The sequence below is a fragment of the Gorilla gorilla genome, chromosome 5, assembly GCF_029281585.2.
Source record: "Gorilla gorilla gorilla isolate KB3781 chromosome 5, NHGRI_mGorGor1-v2.1_pri, whole genome shotgun sequence".
Lineage (NCBI taxonomy): Eukaryota > Metazoa > Chordata > Mammalia > Primates > Hominidae > Gorilla > Gorilla gorilla.
This window is the reverse complement of record NC_073229.2, coordinates 145,506,354-145,530,564: the sequence shown is the minus strand read 5'-3', so window position 1 is coordinate 145,530,564 and position 24,211 is coordinate 145,506,354. Positions and strand designations below refer to the sequence as shown.

At 36.5% G+C, this 24,211-nt stretch overlaps 1 protein-coding gene across 3 annotated transcripts in view; it reads left to right on the top strand.

Moving 5' to 3' along the window:
• Positions 1-7,665: 7,665 nt before the first annotated feature.
• TBC1D32 (TBC1 domain family member 32) overlaps positions 7,666-24,211 on the top strand; it is a 249,792-nt gene continuing 233,246 nt past the window's right edge. For all 3 annotated transcript variants that reach the window (XM_004044609.4, XM_055389796.2, XM_055389797.2), the window contains exons 1-3: positions 7,666-7,814; positions 8,001-8,156; positions 20,656-20,817. In XM_004044609.4, coding sequence (XP_004044657.2) covers positions 8,002-8,156; positions 20,656-20,817 — 317 coding nt within the window. In that variant the 5' untranslated portion in view covers positions 7,666-7,814; position 8,001. The remainder of the gene's footprint in view (positions 7,815-8,000; positions 8,157-20,655; positions 20,818-24,211) is intronic.

The window sequence follows — 24,211 nt, the reverse complement described above, 5'->3', positions numbered from 1 at the left end:
TTTGCCACTGGCTAAGAAGCAGATGTAGTGGTGAGAATTGGAGAAGCCATCCTGGATCCAAAGATGAAAAATCCTTGTTGATGATGGCAAAGCCACTCTACCAGATTGGGACTGACTAGATCTGGATCCACACATAAGAGGTAAATAAATGGCTATCTTTCTGAAGTTACTATATTTTTGGGTACCCCCCACTCTCTGCCTGTTTTTTCTAGCAGCTTAGACTGTAACCTAAGCTAAGATCTAAGTGAGCTATGACATTTGAGCCCAAGTCTGAAAATGTATGTTACTCTATTAACAACTATTAATTAGTTTAATGAGGTAGCATATATAATATATTTATAGGAATAAGACTTGGAATAGCTCAAGCCGGGCGCGGTGGCTCATGCCTGTAATCCCAGCACTTTGGGAGGCTGAGGTGGACAGATCACTTGAGGTCAGGAGTTTGAGACCAGCCTGGCCAACATGGTGAAACCCCATCTCTACGAAAAATACAAAAAATTAGCCAGGTGTGGTGGCACATACCTGTAATCCCAGCTACTTGGGAGGCTGAGGCAGGAGAATCGCTTGAACCTGGGAGGTGGAGGTTGCAGTAAGCCAAGATGGCTCCACTTCACTCCAGTCTGGGCGACAGAGTGAGACTCCGTCTCAAAACAAAACAAAAAACAAAATAAAGCACAAAAAGACTTGAAATAGCTCATCCATAATTCTTATACAAAAAGACTTCTTGCTGTAGGCTGATAACATGCCCTCAAGTAACAGTCAGGTAAACAAAACTTACAAATTTTGTAAGACAAAGTCTCCTCTCACAAACCTGACCCCTTTTTCGGGCAATATCTCAGGTAAAGATACTCCATCTACCCAGTTGCCCAAACCAGAAAGCCAGAATCCAGTTTCCCTGCCTCTTCTTCACATACACATCCATTCTAGCCTTATGTGGGCCTTCAGTGCCTTGTAGATAAGAACCTTACGTTAGGCTGGGCTTGGTGGCTCAGGCCTGTAATCCCAGCACTTTGGGAGGCTGAGGTAAGTGGATCATGAGGTCAGGAGTTTGAGACCAGCCTGGCCAAGATGGTGAAACCCCGTCTCTACTAAAACTACAAAAATTAGCTGGGCACGGTGGCAGGTGCCTGTAGTCCCAGCTACTCGGGAAGCTGAGGCTGGAGAATTGCTTGAACCCGGGTGTCAGAGGTTGCAGTGAGCCGAGATCATGCCATTGCACTCCAGCCTGGGTGACAGACTGAGACTCCATCTCAAAAGAAAAAAACAAAAAGAGAATCTTGCCTTCATCCTCCCTTCTTTATCACCACCATCCATCACTAACCTAGTCCACATCTCATCCTCCCTCTCCAGGATGCCTGTGAGGCCCCTGTCTCCATTCACTCACTTATTCCCAGGGACTTAGAAGTCTTCTCCATGCACAGATTGTGCTCAGCTCAGGAAGCACAGTGGAGAACTGAGCAGGCTGACTGGTCTGTGTTCCTGGTCTGCTGGGACCCAGAGACAAAGAAACGGACAATGACCACAAGGTGTAAGTGAGGAGGGGAGCCTGGGCTCTGTGCAGGTGCATGCAGGGATTTACCCCACACTCATAAATTCTGGAGCCAGGGCTGGCGACTTCATTTGTCAAGGGTCGTGGGGAGGTATTGAAAATGAAAACGTGGAGTCCCTTGTTCACAAAACAGGAAAAACTACTCTAAATGGTACTCAAATACAAAACCTTTTCTTTCCCTTTGTTCTAATAATTTACCATTGTTATTTGCTATTTAAGGTCATTCTGAGTAAAGAAAATTTTAATTCTAAATTTTTAGCTGAATTTTAGTGTTCATCTTCATATTGTGCAATGATAATTTTAAATACAAATATGAGTATTATATTCCTATGCAGAAACACTGAAATTACACAATTCATATTTTGCAGCTCATACACGCATATACATTTTGTCCTTATTAGAACAGTAGAAATGCTGTGCAAAACTAAATCAAGGATTTTTATTTCACTTCCTGATAGTGGCAACGATACTGCCTTCTTGATGCTGCCTTCAGCTTATTGGTGAATAAGGAAGAACTGAAAGAAAGGAACTATGGCTTTTCCTGCCTTTCCCTATCTTTCTATGCCATTACTTTTGGCATAAGTGCCTGATTAATATAGGAAATAAAATAAGTAGGAAAAGGTATGACTAGGGTCATTAGTCTGTGGTGTTATTCACAAGGTCATTGCCTTCTTTCTGCGTTTGAAGCAAGACCTCACATGGTAGGTGTGGCCTCCCTGCAGACTCAATTATAGACATACACGATGACCTGTTACTGGCCTGGAGTTCCGCTAACCTGCGCATCCTAGGGGCACTGGAATATTGCGCTCACAGCGTCATCAACTCCTCTACTCTGCTTTGTGCTCCTGCTGTGTAGTCCTTCCAAAACACAAGTTCAAAGGTAAATAGTATTAAGACTCAAGGCAGACCTGGCCAAGCATTAAGCCCAGCACAGAGCCCTTCTGAGTGCAGGGCCCCCCATGACTGCGCAGATTGTACCTCCGTGAAGCCAGCAGTTCTCTAGTCTTAACTGCAATCCACAGGGAATTCAAGGTTAGAGGAGCATGTTAAATGACACCACAAGGACACAGTCCGCAAATGCAGGGCATGGGGCCATGCAGAGTCAATGACCTGACTGCTCCAACAAGCCAGTGGGGGAACAGGAGGGAGAAAAGGCTGAAACAGACTCAATGAAATGAAACGCGAACTTGTTTGGCTCCTGATTGAAATAAACCAACGCTGAAAACACATTTCTGGACAATTAGGGAAATTTGGATGTTAACTTGTATTTGATGCTATAAAGGAAGTCTTATGAATTTAGTTAGTAGTAAAGGATAATCATATATATAGTGGTTACGTGGGAATAGACCTGATCTATGAAAGATGCAGGCCATGGTGTTTATAGATCAAATGACGAGATATTTGAGGTTTAATGTATTTAGAACAAATGGGGCGGGGGGGTGGGTAATAGTTGACATAAGATTGGCAAGATATTGAACATTTTTAAATCTGAGAGGTTCATCGTTTTATTCTCTATACTTTTGTAAAGTTTTTAAAATGTTTTTTGTAATGGAAAGAAGGAAAATGTATGTGTGTGTATTTTTATATATATATAAAATTGTTAACATGTATTCTTTAAACAGTTATTTTCTTTGTAGTAAATTCTGTTTTCAACACCGAATTATTACTTTCTTTTTTTTGCAACAAATTACTAAACAGTTAATGAAAACATTTGAATTCTATGATTTATGCATAGGAATGTTGGCATGAAAGTCATTTTCTCCAACTTTGTGTTCTTTTCTTAGAGCAATATGGAAAATTTCCCAGCACACAAGACATTTTAATGTTCTTTCCTAAAGATGTAACTATATACGTGTAAGTGGCTAATTATTCAAGTTTTTATTTAGTAACAAATTCAAGACAAATCCTATTTTTATTGAAAATTCTATTACTAAAATTGTGATAAATTAATTCATCTTATAACTTTTAAGGAACAAATATTTTTTTATATTATATTTTTTCTTAAAGTGAAAGAAGAAATTCACATGCACACACAATGCACATGTAGTTTAGAGACTTGTTTAGACATGAGAGTAGATCAAATTTGACTGAATATGGTCTCAAATTAATAAAACCAAAGAAGGGGGAAAATGTATTAAAATCAAGTCTTAAGAAGCAAGGTTCAGTTACACCTGATGTACAGAATTTTGTAGACCACATAACAAATATCTTCAAAGTTGGATTCAATGCTAGAAACATGAGAGTGAATATATTTTAGCCTTGCTTTCAGAGCAGTGAGATTCTTGTCTTGCTGGCATCATACTAAAAGCAGGATTAGGCTAGGACATTAGCTCAAGAGGCTTATTTGGAAAATTACTTAGGCCAATAATTTAGGAGGGATCAGTAAGTGATCCCTGTAAATAAGGAATGTTATGTTTCCTGTAAATAAGGAAACATAGTTATTTATACCAATTCAAATTATTTCTCCAGACATGCGAGCAAACTTTCAAAGCCAAGAACTATGTTTTGTGTAACGGCCAAACTCTATGTCAGACTTTTGAAGAAATTTTTCATCTGTAAGTGTTTGGTTTTCCAATCAAATATCTCCCTGGGAAAAAACAAAAGTCATTTTAAAATGGGAGATCCCAAAAATAAAAAGTCTTTAGGTAGAGATGTTAGAGGTTTATAGCTCCCTAATTTCATTCTGATTTGTTACCTAGAGAAGAAAAAGCCAATTTCAAAACTTGGAAGATTTGAAATACTTTACTCTCTTATCAGTTTATAAAAGTTGCATCTGGCTGGCTAAGTTCTACGAAAATATCCAATTCAAAGTTGTAGAAATGGGCAATGATGATAATAATATTCAATAGTTATTGAACACTTTTCCAAAATTCAAGGCCTTTGCTAGTATTTTACATGTGTTATCTCACTGCAAATCCATGGGTATGAAATACTATGCTCACAGCTTTTCAAAAAAGTAAAGAAAATACATAAAAAAATTTAGATCATTGACATTGCTACTGTGACCATATCTCTTTGGGACAAAAATTAGTTCTCTGACAAGAGTCCACTGTGTACAGAACAGACATAAGGACGACCTGGCACTCTATGACACGATCAGAAACTCATGTTATTGTTGTAAGAACACCATGTGTTGGATAATGGGATAATATCTGATTGACTGAATCAGATTCCCTCAGAAATAGACTCAAACTCAGAGATTCATATGCAGTAGACTTACTGGGGTGTACTCTTAGGAACAATGTCTGGGAAAAGTCTGGGAGGAAGAATTAGGTATAAGGAGAAGTTCAGCTGTAATGCTCTTGCAAAAAAGTCTCCAGCCAACCATATGAGGAGCTCTGAAGCTGAGATGGTGCTTCAGAGGTGTCCCACGGATATCTTGGGAATTCAGCTTCCTAGGTTGAGTGTATCTTATTTAAGGATATATAAGAACATGTGCAGAAATATTCTCTGGAAAATATTAAAAACTTTTGGAAAGATTAAGAACTTTGTTTACTTATTAAAAATTCTCAAAATATTAAAAGTTCAACATTTTTATATCTTCCTGTTGAATTAAACTACTTTTAAAAATTATGGTGTGACACTCTGTATCCCTGACATCTTTATTTTTGCTGATATGAGTATAGCTTCAACAGCTTCATTTTGGATAATATTCACCTATTTTATCTTTTCCCGTCTTTTAAATTCTTACTTTTCTAGGATTTTAGGATTCTAATAAATAGCATACAGTTGGTCATTTTAAAATCCAATCTGGCAGTTCTGGCTTTTAAGTGGAGTGTTGAGTTCATTTAAATTTATCAGTGTTTGGGGCTTTTTCTATAATGTTTCTTTGTATATTTTTATTTTTCCTACTTTTCTAATGCTTTTTTTTTTTTAAAAAAGTATTCATTGTTCTCTTAATTTTTCTATTTTTAAATTAAAATTCTCTATTTCGAATTTTCAGGTGGTTACATTTGAAATTTTACCATGCTGACTCAGTCAAGTTTAACATCTTAAACTCCCTTTAGAAAAACACAAGATGCTGGGTGCAGTGGTACATATCTGCAGTCCTAGCTACTTGGGAGTTTGAAGTTGGGGGATCATTTGAGCCCAGGAATTTGAGTCCAGACTGAGCAACATAGTGAAACCCCATCTCTAAAAAAAGAAAAAAAAACACAAAAATACAGAGATTGCAGAACATTTCAACTTATTCTATTTCCTACTTTCTAATTATTGTTTCTAGTATTTTAGTACTATGTATTTTTAATCTTCACAAATTAGAATATTTTATAATCATTATTTTATGAAAACAATATTTATTGAATTTTACCTTAAAGCATCCCTCCTGTTTTTTGCTCTCTTTCCTTCTTGTATCTCAGGTATTCTAAGTTTATTTTCCTTCTTCCTAAGGTATAATATCTAGAACAGTAGTTCTTAATCTGTCCAGTTCTATTCTCCCGTAGAAGGCTTTTTGAAATATTTGGGGACATTTTGTCATCACAGTGGCTTCAGGGCACTTACTGGCATCTGTAGTGTGAGACAGGGACACTTAAACAAATTAAAATACACCCAGGACTGTCAACTACACAAAAGGATTGTTCTGGTTCTTACATGACTCTCAGTGGTTTCAATGGTCTTTCTGGGTATTTCATGCAGAAAAAACACTCTTGATAAGTATTTGAGTCTAGGATCTAATTCCATGTATATAAATAGATATAATATTTATAAATAGGATCTAATTCCATGTATATAAATAGATATACTTATAAACATGGAATTAGAAATATAAATATTATAAATATGAATATTATAAACATAAATGGAATATTTGGCACAGTTTTAACACACTGAATTTTTCAGGAATGCAAAAGCCATGTAAACCAAGGAATTTTGTTCTTAATCTTACCAATAATAGCAATATTTCAGAAAATCACATCACGGCTATCTCAGTCTTCGTGTCTGAGTTGTCAATACAACCATCTGTTAATTTGAATATGCAGCTGTCACATTGCTGGTAACTCTGTGTATGTGCACACACATACTTGTACATATACATATTGGGTTTTAGCCCTCACCCACAAATAAAGTTGCAAATATGCCTACTCTGCTAATATTTTTTTCCCCTAATGCAGTAGTTAGACAAGACAATTAGCAGACATTTCATGGAGTTACATGCCGCTAGAGCTGGCAAAGATGTATCATACTTTTGCTTCAGAAAATAATAGCGTAAACATCAAAGAGGACGTTAATCCTGTCTAATATGTGATGTGTACCCGATACTAGGGGAGTAAAATATAAGGCTGGATAAAGGAGAATTCATTGACATTGAACCACTCATCAGCGGGACGGTTCCTTATAGCCTGAACATAACCATGGTCTGGGGAATTGATCTAGACTGAAAACTGGATGAGGGACCATGAATATCCACTGCAGCTTCCTGCAGAACGATCTTTATATATGATACCATCACATTGTGTCTCTCTGGAATCCCATTGCGTCCTATTACTTGCAGAAAAATCTCGAATCCCTTAACGTGCCAAAAGATTAGACCCTTCCAGATGTGACCAATTTACTTCTTTAGCTTCCTCATCTCCTCTTTCTAACCCGATTACCTCAAGTGCCAGTATATCCTACACTCTGAGGCCCCTATTCTTTGCATGTCCAGTTTACTCTCTTTGCTTCTTTCCTCAACTCCTCTATTGGGTTGAAACTAATTCTGGGTCTCCACAGCACCGACTTGGCACATTTTTTTTTTCTAGCATGACATTTTTTGCACTGTATTGTAATCGTTAATTTATTTTTCTTAACGGAGTTCTTCATAGCTCCTAGCAAGGTGCTTGGTAAGGAAAGTGTTTGGTAAGGCGTAGGAGCTCAATAGGTGTTAGCCGTTAGAGGAAAACAACACTGCAACTTTTCAATACCATTCACTTTTCAGTTGAGGCTCGTCAGGCTACTTTCAGTTTCACTTTTACTATCTTTCTTTTATTGATCACTTTCTCTTCGTACTCTCTTCCCTCCCACCTACAATGCGGCGGCGAGGGAGAGTGGCTCATTCGAACATTCTCTGGGCGCCCCCAGTTCACCAGTTGCACTCCCTCCCACCAAGGAAGCCACATCAGCGAGCTGACGTCACGCGCATCGTGACGTTCCGTCGTCGGGTCCTCCCATCAGATCATTCCTGTTGTCTCTTTTGTTGTTAGTCGGGAGAGCCTGAGGTCTGCTGGTACTGAAGGCTAGCAACTAAGAGTACCAGAGGCGAGACCTCGCGGACCCCTGCTTCCCCAAAGTAAGATGACTCGTTTTCCGAAATGACGCGCTGGCAGCTGAGGGCGCAGGCACAGGCGCTAGCCGCGGTATCCCTGGGAACGACGCCGCCCGTAGCCGGGGCTGGGTAGGGGTGCGCGTGCGCGTGCGCAGTGCGCGGCTTTTTCTCGGACCTGGAGTAATGAGAGTGGACGTTTGATTCCAACAGGATGGCCCATTTCTCCAGCGAGGACCAGGCGATGCTGCAGGCGATGCTGAGGCGGTTGTTCCAGAGCGTGAAGGAGAAAATCACGGGTGCCCCTTCCCTGGAGTGTGCCGAAGAGATTCTTTTACATCTGGAGGAAACTGATGAAAATTTTCACAAGTAAAATTGCTTTTGATGTTTTAAGCCTGCAAACCATTGATCCAGAGAAGGTCCAGAGAAGGGTCAACAGTGTTAATTTATTTATTGTTTTTAAAATAGTGCCCAACTTGGAGGTTTACTTTTTCTCTTATTTGCCAAAACGTCGAATTTATTTAACATTTATTCTTATTTCCTAAAGCTTCTTCCGCCTCTTTCTCTATATTTTTTGAGGGGGAGTCTCGCTCTGTCGCCCAGGCTGGAATGTAATGGCTCGATCTCCGCTCACTACAACCTCCGCCTCCCAGGTTCAAGCGATTCTCCAGCCTCAGCCTCCCGAGTAGCTGGGATTGCAGGTGCCCGCCACCGCGGCCGGCTAATTTTTGTGTTTTTAGTAGAGACGGTGTTTCACCATGTGGGCTAGGTTGGTCTCGAACTCCCGACCTCAAGTGATCCGCCCGTCTCGGCCTCCCAAAGTGCTGGGATCACAGGCGTGAGCCACCGCGCCCGGCCGCCGCCTCTATATTTTTACTGCCACAACCAGCATATCCTAATAATCCATTCCCCCGCGCCTCACCCGGGCAGCACAGTAATATTAATTATAAATTATTCATGCTCTTTGAAAGAATACTTCCACGATTTCAAGGGATTCCTGTCAGTATACAGTACTTAAAAGCAATGAGTTCCAACGATCTTTGTTCCTTGAAAATATCTGCTGATATTTTCAGTGGCCGCACGAATTACTCACTCTGAGCACTGCAAAGGGAATACCGAAGTGAGATCATTAGTTTCCTCTGGAATAGTTTCTTAAGTTTGTCTAGAGGAGTAAGCCACATAACTAAATGTCTGTGATACATGTCAGAAATATAAGAGACAGAGAAGGGGGGTCAGAGTGCTCTGCGTGTGGGAGCAGTAGGGAAAAGAGGTTTAATGAGAGAAGTGCCATTTGTGGTAGATCTTGAGGATCTTTAGAGACTTATGTTTTTCTTTTGGTTCATATAATTTAAGTTAAGCCTCTGAATTTACAAGTCTACCTCCAGGTGCTTCCATTCATTATTATTACTAGTGTTTTTAACCCAGTGTTTGCATTTCATTTTGATCTGACAGAGATGACACTGGAAATTTTTCTAGTTATACTACCTTTACTGTCTCTTGGATACCCTTAGGTACCCTGAAGTTCTACTTATCTGGAACTCCTATCAATATCATATATGTGCATCAGGGTATTTTTGAGTTCTTTGAAATTCTATGTACAAGTTTGTGTTTACTTGCAGTTTTATAGGGGGAGTATTTACAGTTTTCACTACCTTCTCAATTGAGTTTTAAAAAGTGTGAAAGGAATCTTCATTAATAATGGAGTTTCTAATTTCTTTGATATTTACGATTATACTTACGGTTTCTTTTTCTTTTGTATTTCCATGATTTTCTTGTTTATTTTCTCATTAAATTCACTACTAATACCTGTTAATAGATGATAACATTATTTATTTTGGCGCTACCAGAGACTAGCTTTTACTGGTTAGCTACAGATTTATTAAACAGTGGAGTACAGAAAAATTAGAACTTTTTCAAATATAGGTTGGGTGATTAATGTTTTGTAAACTCATGTAATAATTTACCTCACACACATCCACATAAAGCATTATGTTTGGGATTTCATTTCTGGTTTTTATTTTACATGGAGTTGTTTAAGTCATCTGTAAATTACTGAGTAAGTTTTTGCTGGTATCATATTCTGGGAATTTGGCCATTTCATCTAGATTTTCAAACTTATTTATAAAAAGGTTTTCATGAATATCCTGTTATCTTTTTAGTATTTCCAGTATCTGTAGTCATGTTCCCTTTTGTTTTTATTTGTATCTTCCCACTTTTGCTCTTCATCTGTTATGCTAGAAGTTTATTAGCCTTTTCAAAGAACCAACTTTTGGCTTTTTCTCCTCGCTATATAGACACATATATTATTTTTTGTTTTATCAATTTCTGCTCTTTATTTTTTTCTATGTGGGAAACCTTTAACCTTATTGTACTGAATACTAGCTCATTAATTTGCAGCTCTTTTTTCTTTTTTAATAGAAGCATTTAAAGCTACACGTTTGCCTATAATTATTGCTTTATCTGTATCAATTTAAAACTTTTTTTCAAGTTAAAATTGGGTCATTGTAGTTCCTCTCCGAAGTCTAATGACTCTTGTAATACTGTATTACCCTTCAACAGCTCATTAGGTAGATTAAATAAATGCTTGTTGCATGACATGCACAGTTAATAGTTACTATTTACTGAAGAGATTTACTTGTGGCCTCCTAAAAAGCAATCCAGAGAGACTCAAATTATAGCTAGTTTATAGTCTTAAAGGTAAGACTTGACATAGAATCCTAAAAAGTCATTTTTAGTCTTAATAATAGGGTAAAATTTATAATGTCTTAGCTGCAGTAGCCTGAGATCTGTGTCTTAGGAGGAGGGAACTCTTTTATGTGAGAAAGGAAAAGAGGAGCTGCTTAACTTTGGTCTCTCCATGGAATTTTACAATCTCAGAGTTGGAAGGGATCTTAAAGGTCAGTTATTTCGGGTGCTCATATTTCCATTTCTTTTTCTTTCAGTGACCTGACTCTCCTTCAACACTTATTCTAGAGTCTCTTAGGTGTGTCTTCCTTTCCAAAGTGTTTATTTCAGAATTACTCATTTTTCCACCTCCACTATTAGAACATTGATTTGTTAAATCCAAGTGATGTTGACCTGTAATTAGCAAGAAAAATAATCTAATTAAAAGACTTATAGGGGAGGCTGGGCATGGTGGCTCATGCCTGTAATCCCAGCACTTTGAGAGGCCAAGGCAGGTGAATCACTTGAGTTCAGGAGTTCAAGACCAGCCTAGCGAACATGGTGAAACCCTGTCTCTACTGAAAATACAAAAAAAAAAAAAAAAATTAGCCGGGCATGGTAGTGGGTGCTGGTAATCCCAGCTACTCAGGAGGCTGAGGCAGGAGAATTGCTTGACCCTGGGAGGCAGAGGTTGCAGTGAGCCGAGATCGTGCCACTGCACTCCAGCCTGGGCGACAGAGAGAGAGACTCCGTCTCAAAAACAACAACAACAACAACAAAAAAACCAAAAAGACTTATAGGGAAATTGTTGCTGGGCTGTTAACATTTTTGTAAGAAGATGGTTTTTAAGACAGTTAATGTAATTTCAGGTGGTATAATAAAGTGAGGGAAAGTGTCATTTGGGGAGAAACTACAGTGTAGGCAGTACAGCCATATCTAGACATTTGTTTTATGGGACAGCTAACATACTATCTCTGCTTTTCATAGGCACTTCTCTTTTTCTACAGTAAACTGTATACACTCTCTAAAAGATCCAAGCTCTCCCGCCTTTCTCTAAGAATGGTAGCAAGGATTTGAGGCCTGGTGGGAGGGGAGAGAGAGAAGAGTACGTTGCTTTCATTATGTGTGTATGTGTTGTGTAAATTTTTACACGCAGACTGGCTCCCTATAAAGCAGCATTGCTTTTCAACCTTTGCTGCACTGGAACCATCTGGGGGCTATTTAGAAAAATACTGATGCTTAGTCCCCACCACAGATGACTCAAAATTTCCTGGGGATTTTGGCAGAGGGAAGTGGTAGAGGCTGGGCCCTGGAGGTTTTAAAGCAAAGCTTTCTATGTAAGTCTAATGTGCAGTTAGAGTTGAGACCTCAGAATTAGAGCATAGTTACTGGCATTTCAGTGAGAAATAGAGGGTTTAGTTGTTTTTTTAAAAGTACCTACCAATTCTAATGATTTTAACAGTCTCTAATGCAGAGGGTCACCGTTATACCCTTCTCACTTGATATGTTTTTGATACAGAGGGACCATAGTAATATTTATTGAATTGGGTATTATTCTTTGTTTTACAGAAGACTTCACCGGTGACTTTTTAATTAGGGAACTCTAGTATGTTTAAGAGGTAATTCAAGAAAATATTCCTTCTGGGCTGGGCTCAGTGGCTTATACCTGTAAACCCAGCACTTTGAGAAGTCGAGGTGGGCAGATCACTTAACACCAGGAGTTCAAGACCAGCTTGGACAACATGGCAAAACCCTGTCTCTACAAAAAATATAAAAATTAGTTGGGTGCAGTGGCATGTGCCTGTAGTCCCAGCTAGTCAGAAAGCTGAGGTGGGAGGATCTCTTGTGCCCAGAATGTCAAGGCTGCAGTGAGCCTAGGTAACAGAGCGAGACCCTGTCACAAAATAAAACAAAATAAATAAAATAAAATAAAATAAGAAAGTATTCATTCTGTAAGGTGATTTACCTGCATGGAGAAAATTACCAAGAATTATGTGTCCTTCTATAATTAATGAATGCATTCCTAGTAACTTTATTATGAGCCAAAAGCTTATTTTTTGACCTAAAAAGTTGTAGGAGATGTAAAATACTTGTTCTTTCTATTATATGGCCTTATGTATACTAATGTGATATATAAGATTAAGTTCATCGTATAATAAATTCAATGATTCTAAAATACAGCCTATTTTAAGAATTCCTCATGTCAACATTACAATTCATAACCACTAATAAAATATTTTTTAAAAAATTAGTGATAATTTTTTCCATATATGATTGAATATTTCTTGCCTTTTTATTTTTTTATTTTATTTATTTATTTTTTTGAGACGATGTCTCACTCTTGTCCCCCAGGCTGGAGTGCAACGGCATGATCTCAGCTCGCTGCAACCTCTGCCTCCCAGGTTCAAGTGATTCTCTTGCCTCAGCCTCCCGAGTAGTTGGGATTACAGGTGTTTGCCACCACGCCTGGCTAATTTTTGTATTTTTAGTAGAGACGAGGTTTCACCATGTTGGCTAGGCTGGTCTTGAACTCCTGACCTCAGGTGATCTGCCCACCACCTTGGCCTCCCAAAGTGCTGGGATTACAGGTATGAGCCACTGCTCCTGACCGCTTGCCTTTTTAAATAGCTAAAAGGATGACTTTTTTTGAAACAAACTTGTACCAATGAGATTTTTTAATGTACTTATGTTGTAAGAGTAACCTCTCCGTATTTTTATATAAACATTACGAACATGTCAGAAGTTTATCATAGAAAAAAATACTGCATTTTTTTGGGAAATATAGGTAAGAAATCTGGCAAAAAGAGAATGGAAAAAGTGAATGTTCTTTTACTCAATTTGGTAAAGTTTTTCAATGTAAATGTGAAGAATTTCAAATAATCAGTTACTACTGATGAATAATCAGATACATTGCTGTATATTTTAATTGAGCTGCTTCTGAAGTGTGGTGAGCTCCACTCCACATGTCTTTCTTTATTAACAAACAGCTGTCTTTTTAGGTTTTAATGTCCCTCTTTGAAGAATATTTTGTAAAAGATATTTTGCATTCATTTGGTAAAAGTGTCATTGGTACCAAATTTTTATTTTTTCTCATTAAATTACTTCTAAAGTAACAAGGTTAGTCAAATGTATGCATAGTATATTTGGTGAGAAAAATGTCAAAGTATATGAAAACACTATTGTGTAAAAAACATTTTAATATTAAGATTATCATCACCATTAAGTAGTGGGCAGTTGAAACTTAGTAAGGTCAGGTGTTTTGCCTAAGGTTGCAAGATTGGTCAGTGTAAACTTCAGAATTTAAACCTGAAGCAAACCTGCTTCATAGATTATTAAAAGAAGTATAACGATTATAAACTTGTTTATTCATTGTACAGACTATATCTTTTAAAAAACTAGAGGCCGGGCATGGTGGCTCACGCCTGTAATCCCAGCACTTTGGGAGGCCGAGGCGAGTGGATCACGAGGTCAGGAGATCGAGACCATCCTGGCTAACACGGTGAAACCCCGTCTCTACTAAAAAAAAAAATTAGCCAGGTGTGGTGGCAGGCATCTGTAGTCGTCGCTACTCGGTAGACTGAGGCAGGAGAATGGCGTGAACCTGGGAGGCGGAGCTTGCAGTGAGCCGAGATCGCGCCACTGCACTCCAGCCTGGGTGACAGAACGACACTCCGTCGCAAAAAATAAATAAATAAATAAATAAATAAATAAAAAATAAAAAACTAGAAAAACCAGTTATTAGAAAAATTTAAAATGAATAGTGAATACTAATAGACTTTAATTAAAATAGAAATAAGTGGAAGTTGTATTTATTGTAACCCATGTCAGTCAAAGCTATATTGTTCCTATTATAGTCTTGATATTTTAAGCACAATTGGAATATGTGAAATCTGAAAATGTTAACAGCCTGCTTAAAGATCTGAAAGAATAGGACCTAAATTTTAGCAGAATTGATTTAAATTAAACCTAGTAAGGATATTTTAAAATAAGTTATTAAGCATGATATAGATTTTTCAGAGAGCTTTTGTGTTTCTTGAATGTAAATTTTAAACATATAGGACATTCATAGTAGCTTTAGTGGTTGGAATTTTGTAATTCTTGGGGAGAGACGCTATTGAAAGGCCAGACTAGCGTTGTGCAGGCCATATTTGGTCTGTGGACATGTTTACTTTGACTACATTAAAAAAAAGAAGAGAAGTACCATTTAAAAATTGAGAGATAATGTATAAAAATCAGTTTTCTAGCTTTCCTTAAAATGTTAAAAGGTTAACACCAGGCTCATATTTCTTAAAGACAGTTGCTGGAACTATATAGAAGCTTTGCCTTTAGTTGGGGCATGTCTTTATTTCACCACAACCTCTATCCATTCTCTCTCATACATGGCTTGCTTTCCTTTACCAGACTACCCTCTGTAGCATCTGAGTTTGCACTCCCTGGGATAAGTATAAGGGCCTTTTGAAAGTCTTCTTGAGGTATCCAGGGCTTTTATACAAAATAACTAGAATATATTATATCTCCAGATTATTTTCTAAAAATGATGCAATGGGAATATTTGATTAAAAAATCAGTAGTACTATCAATCTTTGGGATTAGATATAGATTTCATAAGAGCTAGTACATAGCACCAATACTATCAGGATTACAATGTGGGAAACACAGTACTTAATTTTGTAGAACTGTATTTATCCCAGCTCCATTGCAATAATAATTTTCCTTTTTTAGATTCAGGGGATTCATGCCTAGGTTTGTTACATGGGTATATTGCGTGATGCTGAGGTTTGGGCTTCTATTGATCATGTCACTTAAATAGTGAACATAGTATTTTGATAGGTAGTTTTTTTAACTCTTGCTCCCTCCCTGTCTCCCATCTTTTGGAGTCCTGGTGTCTGTTGTTCCCATCGCTGCAACAATATTTTCTATCCTGGGGCACCATTATAGAATAGCAGCTTCATTTAATATTTTGTGGGGTACTGCCATGAATTCCGATGGTAAAAGAAACAACATAAAATTAATTGTTGGATGAGTATTTAAAGTCTTGAGATACTCTTACCTAAAGAGTAGAAGGCGCACTTGAAGAAATGACTCTGTTCATTAATTTGGGATTGGAGGCTCTCAAAGTTTCTCGATGGTCCCTGAGTCAGTAGAATACCCTTAGCTATGGGCAGCCTGGCAGTCCTTTCATTGTAAAGGGCCTTGCCACTCCTGGAGATTTTTTTTTTTTTTTCCTAGAAGATTCCTTTGAAAAGAGCAGTAACCTCTTAAGACAAGATTGAACCTTGGGGTCCTTGGGTTCATTTAATTTAGAACTTGGACTAAAACCTGGAAGCATTTTGAATGAGTCTTCTGGAGATATTACTGCGGTCATAGGTAAAAATTAAGTCACTAGAAAAAAGCATGAGGTTATTCAGGTTTCCACAGAGTAGATTTAAACGTTTTCCAGGATATTTGCTATTTACAGCTGTTGCTAAATGGTGGAGATTTTTTAAAAAATGAATTTTATTTTTAAAATGACAAATAATAATTGAACATATTTATGGAGTACATAGTGATGTTTCCATACATGTATAGTGGTCAGATCAAGGTAATTAGTGTATTCATCATCTCAGACATTTATCATTTCTTTCAATTCAGTATCTTCCTTCTAGGTATTTGAAACTGTATAATGTATTATTGTTACTATGGTCATCCTACCCTAGTATAGAACACTAGAACTTACTCCTCCTGTCTAGCTGTATCCCTTCCTTCTCTATAGGGATTTTTTTGATGTGTCTTTTATTTTAGAATTGTGTTTTTCTTAGCTTTATTGACTACATTTTGTTAATGTGCTTGTGTTAAATTTCCTCACGGCCTCAATTACAGATATATCCTTTGTGTTGCTTACAGATTGGGCTTTATAACAAAGCATACCCAAGAGTTATACTTCTCATTGTGGTTTTGATTTGCATTTCTCTAATGACCAGTGATAATGAGCATTTTTTCGTATGTTTGTTGACTGCATAAATGTCTTCTTTTGAGAAGTGTCTGTTCATATGCTTCACCCACTTTTTGATGGAGTTGTTTTTTTCTTGTAAATTTGTTAAAGTTCTTTGTAGATTCTGGATATTAGCCCTTAGTCAGATGAGTAGATTGCAGAAATTTTCTCCCATTCTGTAGGTTGCCTGTTCATTCTGGTGATAGTTTCTTTTGCTGTGCAGAAGCTCTTTAGTTTAACTAGATCGCATTTGTCAATTTTGACTTTTGTTGCCACTGCTTTTGGTGTTTTAGTCATGAAGTCTTTGCCCATGCCTATGTCCTGAATGATATTGCCCAAGTTTTCTTCTAAGGTTTTTATGGTTTTAGGTCTTACGTTTAAGTCTTCAATTCATCTTGAGTTAATTTTTGTATAAGGCGTAAGGAAGGGATCCAGTTTCAGCTTTCTGCGTATGGCTAGCCAGTTTCCCAACACCATTTATTAAATAGGGAATCCTTTCCCCATTGCTTGTTTTTGTCAGGTTTGTCAAAGATCAGATGGTTTTACATGTGTGGCATTATTTCTGAGGCCTCTGTTCTGTTCCATTGGTCTATATATCTGTTTTGGTACTAGTACCATGCTGTTTTGGTTAGCCTTGTAGTATAGTTTGAAGTCAGGTAGTGTGATGCCTCCAGCTTTCTTTTTGGAAAGTAGTGATACTTTTATGGAATTGAAATATCAGATGTTCTGATTCTTGATTCATTGGGTTCCTGGTTGTGATGCATGGTTGTGGTGGAGAACAAAGAGCTTTTTTTTTTTTTTTTTTGAGACGGAGTCTTGCTCTGTCACCCAGGCTGGAGTGTAATGGCACAATCTCGGCTCACTGCGACTTCCACCTCCTGGGCTCAAGCGATTCTCCTGCCTCAGCCTCCCAAGTAGCTGGGATTATAAGCATGTGCCACCATGCCCAGCTAATTTTTTTGTATTTTTAGTAGAGATGGGGTTTCACCATGTTGCCCAGGCTGGTCTTGAACTCCTGACCTCTGGTGATCCACCTGCCTCGGCCTCCCAAAGTACTGGGATTACAGGCGTGAGCCACTGTGCCCAGCCCAAAGAGCTTTTTTGACTTACCTCATCATGCACATCTGCCAAGTCTGTTTCAGAGCCAACTGTGTGTAGAAGCAGTTGTCAGATATTACAAAATTGAGGACATATTTAAAGGGTTCTCTTGAAACCTTAATTTTTGAATTTTTTTCTTACCAGTGTGATTTCACTGTTTTGTATGGAATGTGCAAAGATTTGGTTTATAATTAGACATACACAAATGAAATAATGAATAAATATTTAGTATAGATAGGAAGTTTCCGTGTATATGGGAAGATCTTCAAATAATATAAGGCAATGATGAATTACCAAAAGAAGCGCAGACTATTTACATGATGATTAGAGGCTGTTTTCTATAATATGTGATTCAGTAAACTTTGGGTTTTGTTTTTCTTGGACTGTATTTCTGAAAATTAATGTTTGCTATTTCAATCTAATGTTATAAGACATTAGATTTACAAAATAGCTTAGTCTTCCTTTTCTGCTATTCTTAATACTTATTCCCTTAAAGCATAGAATTTACTATCTAAACATCGAATATAAATATTGAACATTTTAAAGAAAATTCAATCAATAATTAAAATATTTAAGTAAATTATACTTTTAAATTTAATATGCTAGTTATGATTTTGGGGGAATAAAATGTAATTTTTGTTGCAAAATGAAAGAAATTGAGATAATTACAAATTGGTAAAGATATGAGTATTACATTTATTTATTTCCCTTTTCACTCAATTTACAACTACAAAATATCTTATAACACTTCTGATATTTTTACATCTTTGGGACTCTGGGATTATGGGATTAACATAGGTTTTGGAGTAAAGTGAATGAATTAGTAGCTTATGAATTTAACAAGGTTTTTTCATGTTTTGCATCTGTGTCCTCATCTATTTTACCTATCATATGGTAAATAAAATAATACCAATAAAGTGCTTAGCACAGAGTTTAGCATGGTAGTTACTTACAAGTTAGTTTATCACCTTTTTCTTTTTGAGGTGGAGTCTTGCTCTGTCACCAAGCTGGAGTGCAGTGGCGCAATCTTGGCTCACTGCAACCTCCGCCTCCCGAGTTCAAGTGATTCTCCTGCCTCAGCCTCCTGAGTAACTGGGACTACAGCCACATGCCACCATGCCCAGCTAATTTTTGTATTTTTAGTAGAAATGGGATTTCACCATACTGGCCAGGATGGTCTCGATCTCCTGACCTTGTGATCCGCCCACCTTGGCCTCCCAAAGTGCTGGGATCACAGGCGTGAGTCACTGCACCTGGCCAGTTTATCGCTTTCTCATATGAAGATCAACATGGTTGGAGGTTTGTTGGGAATTTTGAATGTAGCCTTGTTTAAGTAGAGATACTCTTATAAAGAGATTTGATTGATTAGGTATTTAAAGTCCAGGCCAAGGAAGCAGTATTTGACCATGAAAGATAATAGGCAGCCAATTGTTATAAATTCAGCAAATATTTATTGAGGCATTATGTGCATGCATGACATGTTATGAGGTATTGGTATGAGTAAAATGGCTCTAGCTCTGACTGAAATAATAAAATAAGTTCTTTTGGAAGGCTAATATGACTACAGTGTTTGGGATGAATATGAGAGGGAAGAAAATATGAGAGGAGAGAGGGAAGTGAGAAGTTAAACAAGAAGGCTGCTGCAGTAATCTCTGTTTGAAGTGATATGGCTTTGTACTGATTGATAGAGAAAAAAGGGAGGCAGTGATGAAAGTCAGGGATGTACAGGAACATTAACACATGTTGGTGACTGCATGGATATGATTGAGTGGATGGGCAAGGGGTGCAGAAGATGCAGACATTAAAGAGCATCCTATGTTGTCAAGTTTGGGAGTATTGAAAAATAATGCTGTTAGTGCCAAAAATGTGGTGGGTAGTTGGAAAGAGGAGAGTGCTTTTTGCTGTACACTTTTTTTTTTTTTTCTTCTTTTCATTCCTCTTCTCTTTTTCTTATAGGCGAATTATAGGAAGGATAAGAGGCCATATATGGGAGGTATAATTATAGCATAATGTCATCAGAAATTTGTTAATAGACATTACATGAACAAGGAATTAACAACTAAAACAAACATTTAGAAAAGATAAGCAAATTCAAATTCACAGCCACTGATTTAGAAAATGAAGACATAAACCTTTCCCCAATGCTATATTTCAACCTAACAAGTATTTATAAAGTGTTTACTATGTACAAGATATAGCAGATGATAGATAAATGGATTTGTTCTGTTGTCAAGTCTACCGACAGTGTAGAAATCTAGGTGTAGAGGTGGTCAGGAATGAAGCAGGGGATAAAGCAGGTCATATAACTGCATCCAAGAAAATGTTTTGCATGCTAATAGAGAAGGACAGAGTACTTTTGGGTCTTAGGTGAGAAAGGATATCAGTTGTTGAGAAACAAGGAAAGCTTTTATCAGAAGGTAACATTTTAGGCTGTAGAAGACAATCTACACGAGTGGTGCTAAAACACTCTTAAGTGGGTGAAATAATGTTTTCAAAGGTATTGGGAATGAACATCACATGGAGAGTTGGGCATGTGTAAGGTAGTAATGGGACATAGATCTGGTAGGATAAATTGGAATCTATGAGGGCTTTAAATACCAATGACAAAGTGTGTCTTGAATTTAATAATAGTGATAATCTTAGTAACATAAGAACTGTTTAGGTGGAAGTTACATCAGTTACTACTTTCAAAATGTACACAAAACTCTTCTGATGATGGAAGTTAACTTTTTCCAATTTCTTATTTCATGATTACTATATTCTAGATGATTTTCCTCATCAGCTCGAATAACTGAAAATCCTTAAGAACTGCTTTTCATACTCTTCACTGTCACATGTTAAAGATAGGAGCATAAAAAAGAAATGTGAAGAGACTTCTAACCTGCTGAAGTTTGGGCTGCTTCTGAAATTTGCTTTTCCCTACTGTGGTAATCTTTAAATGATGATTTTTGCCAAGTGTCTCAGAAAAAAAAAAAGCCAAAAATTAGTAGATTAGCTTGATGATTTGTGATGAATGACTAATTTAATCCTAGTTTAAGGTAAGAAATCTTAATATGTTACCTTTCTGTGTTGATTTTTTTTTTCTGAATATGCTTATGATATTTGCCGCATTTATTTTCTAAATATTTGTTTCAGCTATGAATTTGTGAAATACCTCAGACAGCATATAGGCAACACTTTGGGTTCTATGATTGAAGAAGAAATGGAAAAATGCACATCTGCTTGGAATCAGGGTGAAGAATGCAGCTATGATACAGTTGTACAGCAGGTCACTAAAAGAACTCAGGAATCTAAAGAGTGAGTATGGCCATAATAATATCTTCAAATAACCTCCTTCAACAAGACTTCTTGACAGCACCCTGATCTCTGTCCCTCACAGTCTATTTCCCTCATAGCAGCCAGAATGAGTCTTTAAAACAATGAGTCAGATCATGACACCCTTTCACCCAGGCTCTCCAAAGCCTTCCCATCTCCTTTTGAGTAAAACCCAGAATTCTTTTTGTAGTCAACAAGGCCCACCATGGGCCTTTTGCTCCCTCTCCTACCCCATTTCTTACCATTTTCTCCCTCATACTGCTCTAGCCACCGTGGTCTTGCCTGCTCTTTTGCAAAAAACCAAGTAAGTCCCTCCCGGAGGGATTTGCACTCATGTTGCTCCTGCTACCTAGAATGCCCTTTTCCTAAATATTTGCATAACTTGCTCCTTCACTTTTTTGGGGGTCTAGGTTAATTGATATAAACAGTTAAGTTCCTACAGCATATTTCTGGTCAAAGAAACATCACCAAACTTCTAAATAAAGATAAAAACACTTCTAATATTAAACAGTGAAATAAGTGTGAGCTATATATACGTTTAAGAAAGATTAATAAGAGCAAGATAATTATTTAACTGGAATAATTATTCCACTTCAGAGTTGCTGGTAGCCTATCCTGCCTGGCATCTCAGGGTACAAGGTGGGAACCAGCCCTAGGCAGGATGCCATCGTCAATTTTTTTTTCTCGTCAATGTTATAATGAAAAGATGTTGAATTACATGATGTCATTTGAAAACTTGCTGTGGTTCATATTTCCAGTATCGGAGACGTTTGAATATATACCTGAGCTTATATTACTGACTGTATTTTAAAGTATTACGTCTAATTTACTTTTAATTAGTTAAACTTTAAAAAATTATTTTGGACAAGAGCTCTTCCTCTTTGGGACAACTGATTGTATTATTTAAATTAATATGTTAGTAATTGACGAAGTGACATCATACAGCTATTTTAGTAAATTTAGCAAGTTCGATGCACTAATCTATATCAAGCATAAGTTGTAGAGGCTAAGATTTCTTATTTCTTGATTTGGAGAAAACCAAAAACAGAATCACCTTTATCTTTGGATAATATAATTACTAGTAAGTCTGTTTCTAGCAGTATCATTAAACTTAATTCTAGAAGGAATACTAAAATATTTTATTAGACAGTTAATGAAAGTATTTTCATGGTAAGAGCAGAATTTTATATGGTACTGCTAGGAAATTACTTTTTATCTCTACTTAAGCTATTTGATTTTCCTGTGTTTCAGTTCATCCATGTGTTAAAATTAGTACAGTAATAATTACCTCACAAAGATTTTAAATGACTCAGTAAATGTTTATTTTCCACTTTATGAACCGTGGATAAAAGATTTTACATTGTACAGCTTTTTTTTTTTTTCCAGTTTTTTTTTTTCTTTTTTTTTTTGGTGATTCTTTAGAAATCACTTAGGGCTAATGTAGCAACACTACATCTGTAAACAGCATTTCAATTGTTATAATTATAAAGTATTTTTGTAATTAAACATTTTTATATTTATTTTTTAAACAGATGTTTGCACACAGAAGAATTGATTTGTAGGATCTATATAATATACACTATTCCTCATATAATGAGTGGAAGTACTTACTCTGTAGAATTTCATTGTTAGTTGATGTGGTTTTTATTCACTATTTCTTAGAGCTTTTTCTTTCTGTAGTCTTTAAAACTTGCAAAGCATGAAGGAATCTACTCAATGGTGTTTATATTCTATTTTATATCTGTTTTTTCTTAGTCTTTTCAAAACTGCAATGGCTGCTATTGAGTTTTAGTTCATTTAACTCTTGATGTTGATGATATGACATTATTTTTTAATTTACATTTTAGAATTATTAGCTACTGCCTGTGGCCATTTTGTTAGTATTTCGTACAGCACAATTTATGCTGGTCTTTTCTAAAAGGTCTGTTGGAAACATTCATGTTCAAAGCAAAACTTATAGATTTTCTATGGATTTTAAGTACCATTATCCCTACCCTGTATATCATTAAGATTTACTTTTATAGTTCTTTATTAAATCACCAGATTATAAGTTTTAAGGGGATAGGGACTTTATGTTGTTCACACAGCCTTACCTAGCTGCAAAGGAGGCTGGGGAGTGTAGTGTAGTCCTGTGACCAGCTAGAATTCAATCACTGTGGAAGGAGAGAACAGCTTTTGGTGGATGTGTATTGATTGCTGCCAGGGCACTGTTTTGTTTCCCTGTTTTTTGCTGCCCAGAATCTATAGAGGCAGAAGCTGGGCCTCTGGGCTCAGTTATCCTTATATATACTTTGCAAATTATTGTGTGTGTGTCAGGACTTCTTTTTGCTCTTTATGTCCCTTTACGTCAAACTGTGATATTCCTCGGACTCTGTTACCTCTATTGAGTTATCTTCTGTATGTTTCTCCCCCTAGCGGTTCCTAATTTATTTCCATCTGCTTTCAGTATTTTTGTGTTTTCTCGTAATTTCTGGTACTTAAAGAAATATGTTAAATACATATATTTTAAAACTTTTAGTTCTATATGATATACATATTAAATATTACATTTAAATATATTAATATATTTTAAATTATGTAGAAATTATATCTAACAAAATTTTAAAATATGTTTTATACTTTTTATATAAAATCTCAGTCTATGATTTCTATTCAGATTCCCCAGCAGGTTTTATTTCTCTTATGAGAGATAAACTACCTTTTCTTCTTTTGATTTATAGAGTTGCAATGACGCATTATTCAGAATTATACAGAAAAGGACATTTCTGTGCATATTTTCCTAGTGTATTTTCATTATTTTAATGATAATAAATACATGTATATATGTATATATACACACACACACACACTATACATGTATTTATTATTTTGGATATATATGTGTATATATATACACATACACATATATTTATTTCTTGCTATAGTCATATGAAATAGGTTAGCTAGATTGTATTTTTAATCTCATTTTATAGTTGAGGAAATTGAAACTTATTTATGATGACAGAGCTGGCTGGTAAAATAGTCAGGATCCCCATTCAAGTTTTCTAATTTCAAATTTTATAATTTATTCACTATTTTTACTTACATCTTTATGCCTTTTTTGTTTTAAATATAGAAATTTCAGTGGTTCAGGTCATATATGCCTCATTTGTAAAATAAAGAGCTAGACTATATTTATGGTTCTTTCTAGCTCTAAAATTCTATTCTTAGTGCTTTTGAGGATTTCAGTCTCATATTCATATGGATGCTTGAGAGTTTGAACTTACAAAGTAGAAAAATTTGATACCAGTTCTTTTTGAGATTTTTAGACCTTCCGAAAGAGATTTTAAATATTATCCAATTCACACTCTTAATGATTTCAGGAATCTTTTTCCTA